This window comes from Mandrillus leucophaeus, unplaced genomic scaffold (genome assembly GCF_000951045.1).
Source record: "Mandrillus leucophaeus isolate KB7577 unplaced genomic scaffold, Mleu.le_1.0 Scaffold2204, whole genome shotgun sequence".
NCBI lineage: Eukaryota > Metazoa > Chordata > Mammalia > Primates > Cercopithecidae > Mandrillus > Mandrillus leucophaeus.
This window is the reverse complement of record NW_012102260.1, coordinates 23,662-30,450: the sequence shown is the minus strand read 5'-3', so window position 1 is coordinate 30,450 and position 6,789 is coordinate 23,662. Positions and strand designations below refer to the sequence as shown.

General features: G+C 37.8%; 1 protein-coding gene across 1 annotated transcript; it reads right to left on the bottom strand.

Annotated features, from left to right (window-relative positions):
• Positions 1-649: 649 nt before the first annotated feature.
• Positions 650-1,590, bottom strand: LOC105540513 (olfactory receptor 56A5-like). The gene is given in 2 exon segments (XM_011981183.1): positions 650-933; positions 936-1,590. Coding segments are annotated over 2 exon segments (939 nt in total).
• Positions 1,591-6,789: the final 5,199 nt, after the last annotated feature.

The window sequence follows — 6,789 nt, the reverse complement described above, 5'->3', positions numbered from 1 at the left end:
ACACACACACACACACACACATAAATATGAGTCATCTTAAGATGTAAAAATCACTAGGAAAAAAAAATAAGAAATTCGCACTCCAAATAAGTAGCATTAGATAAAAGTATCGACAAGATCTGTCAAGGATAGAGGAGGCAGTGAATGTCACATGTTATTCACTCTACATAAGAATCAAAGTTCTTGAGTCAACATCTGTATGTCCATGAGAGATCCATTCATGGCAAAAAAAAAAAAAATTATTCATGTTGAGCTGAGTCAGGGAAAACCAAGACATCTAACACATATATATGTATTAAACAATATAGGAATTGAGAAACATTTAAAATAATTAGAATTATATTTCTCATTTATTTGAAAACCATACCATTCTATGCTCCAGTGATTATGGCTTGTCAATTTGTACTCACATAGATGAAGTCAGGAAAAACTTCCAAACAATTCTAGAATGCCAAAACACTAAGATTCCAGTCAGTGAAACAGAAAGCAGGAGCCAATGAGTAGATATCCCTATAATCAATTGAAACACTAAAGAAAGTCAACTCTAAACTTACTCTTACAGTAACAATTTAAATTTTCTATGTATCATAACAATTATTCTCCAATATCAATTTCTGTTTTCAAGATCAGGTCGCATTCATTTTATTTTTTATAACCTCCTCAGTAGGTTCTGGATTCCCTGCTTGATCTCCTTCGTTCTCACACCATAAACAATGGGGTTCAGAGCTGGGGGAATGAGGTGGTGCAGGATGTTGAGCAGGATGGGGACATCCAGAGGAATTGTCTTCCTGGCCAGGTTAGTGATGACCAGAACCAGCAGGACTGTGCTGAAGAAGAGGATTAGGATGAAGTGGGAACCACACGTGCTCAAGGCCTTGGCCATAGCACCCTCGGCCTTGATACTTAGCACAGTTTTCAAGATAAAAAAAATAAGAGAACAATAAGGATGAGGTCAGAGCCCAGGAGGGTCCAACATGTAACAAACTGGTAGCGCTGATTCAAGTTGATGTAATCACAAGAGAGTTTAGAAACAGACACGTTAGTACAGATGCAGTTCTTGATGATGTGTCCTGCACAGTATCTGAATCGAGAAGAAAGTATGGGGATAGGCATAGTAAGAAGGCCATTCCTGACCACAACAAAGATGGCAGCCCTAGCGACAAATTGATCAGTGATGATGGATGAGTACTGTAGGGGCTTGCAGATGGACACATAGCAGTCATAGGCCATGATTATGAATGTACAGGACTCCATAGTCAGAAAATTGTTCATGATGAACATCTGAAGGAAGCAGGCAGGGAAGCTGATTGACCTGCGGTCAAACCAGAAGATGGCCAGGACCTTGGGGATGACGGTGAGGCAGAGTACAATGTCCAGCAGGGAGAGGAGGTTGAGCAGGTAGTATAGGGGCTGGTGCAGAGAGGTTTCCATACAGATAGTGGTCAGAAGGGTGGTATTGGCCCCCATGGCCAGGCGGAAGAGGAGGCTGAGGGGCAGAGACAGCCAGTGCTGCCAGCTCTGGAAACTGCGGAAACAAATGAGGAAGAATTCAAAGACTGGGGAAGTGGAGTTGTTGCTGGGTAATGTCATGAAATAAATTCTCAGCTGAGAAAATTTCACCTGAAATTGTGTTTGATAAGACACAGGAATTAGAAATAGAAAACAAAGCTGTTAAAATATTTGCTAACACTTTCTAATTTATAAAATGTATGAGATACAGACAACCAATCCCAAATGAAGGCAAACTTTAGTAAATATTAACATAAGTAGTGAAAGGTTTAGTAAATTATTTCTGAAGTTAATTTAGAAAAAGCAAATAAAACAGACTAGATAAAGGTTTAGAAGGAAAATGATTTTTAAAAAGTCATTAAAACATGCTGTAAAATACAAAAAAAAATCAAAATTATACTGGCAAAGCAAACTGAATAGTTTATATATCCCGCGGGCTAGAAACACCCAAAAGTTTACAGAGTAATCTAGAATTAATAAATATGTCATAAAATAATTTAATTACAGGGTCCTTTCAGTAAGTAATGCATAATTTGTTAGATAGGGGGAAAATAATTATTCCTCTCTTTTTATTATACACCAAAGTACATTTGAGATGGAAAAGATGTATGATATACTCCCAACCCTATTATAAACTAGAGGAAAATAAAAGTAAATATTGATTAAATATATAGAGGAACTCCCAAGCTCCCTATCACTCTGACATATTGTACTGTGTCACAACCCATCCTAGACATACTTAATCCAAGCCTGCACAGGTGCAATTCAATGTTCCTATAGAAAGTTAGACTCAAAGGTTATGCTGTTTTCATTAACATTTATAACCACTAACCTAAAATGAGAACTTAGTACACGTATTGATGACAATAGCTTTCTCTGGTTAATTCATTCCTCTACCCACTTCAAGCAATTTTTCATATTTTCTGTTATTTTCAAATACTAAATCTCCTCTTCTCTCAGATAATCTCTCTAACTGCTTCGTAAAGGCAGTAGAAACATCAGATGCAAGTCCTCTACTTCCCATGATTGACTCATAAACTCATCAACATCTACATCCTTGCTCTCCTTATTGCACCAGCAGAATCAAGGATCTAGCCTTCCTCTGAATGGCAATCCTTGACCTCACAATTTGGTTCTATTCACCTTGACCTTCTTAGGAACCCTGACTTACGAATTATGCAGCCCATTCCCTATGTATTCAACTCTTCCTAAATCCTTCCCATGGATATTCAAAATGTTCAAGTCTCTCGTATCTTAATTATTTTCTTCATCTATCTCACATCCTCATTTGGATAAAGACCATGATTTCATTTTTTTGAGAAAAATACCAATCTCTTTCCTCTTCCTGTTTCACACCCAAACTTAAAGGACCAAAGGAGGCAAAGGACATGTAAAAGCAGAAAAGCAACTGTTGGCTTCAGTAGTCCAATTGAGAAGTAGTCAGTAGGTGAATAAATGGCTTTGAGGATGAGGAAAATGGGCATGTTTTAGAGGTATAAATATAATGATAGTGATATAAAGACAGTGATTAGACTAGTTGCATAGAAGAAGAAAAGGTAGAATTCTAAGACTGCACTGTCTTTTCTGACTCAAATGACTAAGAAAGTTTCACAAAACAAAAATATAGGCTCTCAAAAGATTTCATATATGTTGTGGAGGCAGATTATGGATCCAATTTTGATTTGTTGAGTTTATTGGATCTGTAAACTATCAAAATATATATGAAATGAAATGTTAGAGAAAGCAGTTTAAATTCACTTGAAGGTTAAAGAATTGTAAATCATCAACACATAACATATAGCCTGTCTCTTATACACATCTAGATGTGAGAATTGGAAATCATCAACACATAACATATAGCTCAAACCATAGGACTTAAATAGATATACTTATGGAGAATATATAAATTAAAGACAAAAAGGGCATAAAATAGAACCCTAAGAAAAGCCTACCCTTAATCTTAGGACCAAAAGAGGTAAAGAGATTGCAAGGAGATCTAAAAGGAGTGAACAGAGACATAATTGAAAATCAAATGGAGTGAACAGATATGCTCACATGAAGAATTTCAGTAATGTGAGAAAGAGATTATCCATTGTATTTGGCAATTAGGTAATCATTGGTGGTCCAAGCAAACAGTTTCATTTGAAGAGAGAAATAGAATGCGGGAAAACAGAGAGACAGCAGGGCAGGAGTGAATGGACACAGAGAAGACTGATCACCTCATCGGAGATCTTCACTTCAACAAACAGTTTCACAAGGAGGCAAAACTGAATGCACAGGTAGAACAGCATGTATTAATACATACACTTTTTTTTTAACAAAAAACAATGTGAATACATTTAAACTGAGGGGCAAAAGACTAGGAAGAAAAATATTGGTGATAAAAATGGGGAAAAAATGATAAAGCCACAGCTTTGGGGAGACAACTACTATTTCCATTTAAATACTGCACAAAACACACCACTGCCTAACTTTCTCTCTTCTCTCTCCCCAATCCACCGTAAAATCTCTGAAGTACATAGAACGTATTTTCTCTTTTTTTATTTCATGTTGTTTTTACAGCATCCAGAACTTAATAAATTGTTAACAAATGCTTGTGAGGTAAATGTCTTAATTGTGGGAAGGGTGTTGACTTTTAAAGACTGAAATAAGGAGGAAAAAAAAAAGGAAAATACTAACCAAAGAAACCAAGGGACCTAGTTTCTTTGTGGAAACTGAGGCAAGCCACAGGGAGAAGCTCAGGATAATAGGAGCTGAGTGAGCTGTGGGCCAGAGGTAGGGACAGTGACAGCACAAATCTCTTGTGGAAGCTTGGGGGATCTTAAACAAGTCATTCAATTTTAGTGCTCTCTGGCCCCGAAAGCCTGACAGTTGGTGGGGGGATACCCCTGATTCACCCCACTGACCTACTAGGTCATTACCTTCATACCTACAGTGCCACCAAACTACCTGGTAGTTCCTCCAAATGAAGAGAATGTCTGAGAGATCTTGCAATCCACCACTGCAGAAAATATCCCATCACCTTAAAGTGTTCTCATTTCTCGCCCTCTGCTCATTCTCTCTTCCTTAGTCCACTGTCTCTGAATCCTTTCCTTAACTTGTGCTTTTTCCCGCCTCTTATGTGTAGTCCCCATTTACAATTGTGCTTTACAGTTCCCAGACTCTGATTCATCCTCTTCAAGTCCTCATTCCTCTCTCACATTGTGGAGAATTATTCTAACTGAATTCCTCCTCTGCTACCTGGATTTTACTAAGAAGACTGTACTTAGTATAAAGGATAAGAGAGGAGAGTATGGAAAGGAATGGCAGTAGAGAAAAAGTGGCTAGATACATGAACATACTGTCAGATGGAGTTATAGACATAAATATGAATCAGATTTTTGATATATTCTGTTAATAACTATTATAAAGGAACACTGCACTAACAGAAGTAACAGTGATCAGAGAGAAGTGGATAACTTTTATTCTGCTTTGCTTTTGTTCAACTGTGCTTTGAATATTGTGTCCAATTCAATGCACCCTGATTTAGAGACCACTTCTGAAACTGTACCACACAGAAAAAAGTACTCAGGATAAAGAAAATACTAAAAACTCATTTTAAGAAATAGATATTTTAACTAAGTGCAGTCTTCCAAAACATATGACTGACCTTCAAGGGGAAGAAGAGAAAACTAGGGCTATTAGGAAAAAAATCACAATGAAGTCTGTTTCTGCTGGCTATAAATCATGTCTAATAATGAGAGGAACCTTTTTATCTCATTAACACTGGAACATGTTGGGAGAAGGCAATGAGCACATTTCCTTACCAGCTCTTGCCCTGAGCCTCTTGGACTTGTGTCATATTTAACTCAAAATGCTGTCCCAGAACCATTCTTTTCCTCTTTTAATTCCCTAGATTGCTATTTCTGGGCACACATGCATGAAGTGCTCAGTCACAGAACACATGGGATCCCTTGTATGGAATAATATGAGATTGCTGAGACTATAGAAGAGCCTTCCATGAAGCAACTGGGATTCCTAAATCTTCATGCAATCTGTATCAGAGCCCATGGACTTTTTCTTCTTTTTTCATGGGGATCAATATAAGCATGAGGAGAAAGTCTACTGTTGAGTCCTCTGATGACCCAGGGTCTCCTGGCCCAACACAGCATTGCTCCCCTCCCTTATCCCTGAAACTCACAGAGGATACAATAGAGTAGGTCCTGCTTGAGGAATTGACTGCCTGCATCCAGTAACCAGAGCTGAAACTGCTTCCGAATCTAGAGGATTTTATGATCTACAGTCACTTCCTCACACTGTCCCATCCCCTTCTCCAAGCCAGCTGGGAGCAGTAGTTTGGGATACTGGGTCCCAGTAGTTAAGTTAAAGGCTCCCATGGGAGCCAGGCTGGGGTGGCACAATCTCAGCTCACTGCCATCTCTGCCTCCCAGGTTCAAGCGATTCTCCTGCCTCAGCCTCCCGAGTAGGTGGGATTACAGGCACCTGCCACCACTCCTGGCTAATTTTTGTATTTTTAGTAGAGACAGGGTTTTATGTCAAGTGACCCACCTGCCCCTGCCTCTGAAAATGCTGGGATTACAGGCGTGAGCCACCATGCCCAGCAGGGAACAGTATTTAAATATGAGTGAGAATTCAATTCTGCATCTGTCTACTTAACTACACAGACCATCCTCCTAAACATTCTCTCATGCTACATTCAACATCATAAGATGTTGTATTGACAGATTTCCTTCTACTGAAACTTTTCAGAATTTCCTAACAAACATACAATTTTTTTTCTTTTTATGGTAACTGAAATTCAACTCCACTATTTGATATCTGTATGAATTTTCACAGCTAATTTACTGTACGTAATCTCAATCATTAATAAATATTTATTTATAATTATCAACTATATGTCCAGAATGAGATTAGTCACAGGGATAAGAGATTACGGTCCTTGCTCTCATCAAAATTTTATTATGGTTATTGCATTACATTATAGTATCAGTAGCTTCCCATCGTTCATAAAATAAAACCAACTTTCCTAATATGGACTACTGAGAAATACGTATGAACTGGACTGTAAGCTTCATGAGGACTAAATTCATGTTAATTTTGTTCCTTATTAATATGACGTCTAGTATAGTGTTTACAATGTGGTAGAATCAACATATTTTTGTTTTTTATTTTTTATTTATTATTATAATACTTTAAGTTCTAGGGTACATGTGCATAACGTGCAGGTTTGTTACATATGTATACTTGTGCCATGTTGGTGTGCTGCACCCATCAACTCGT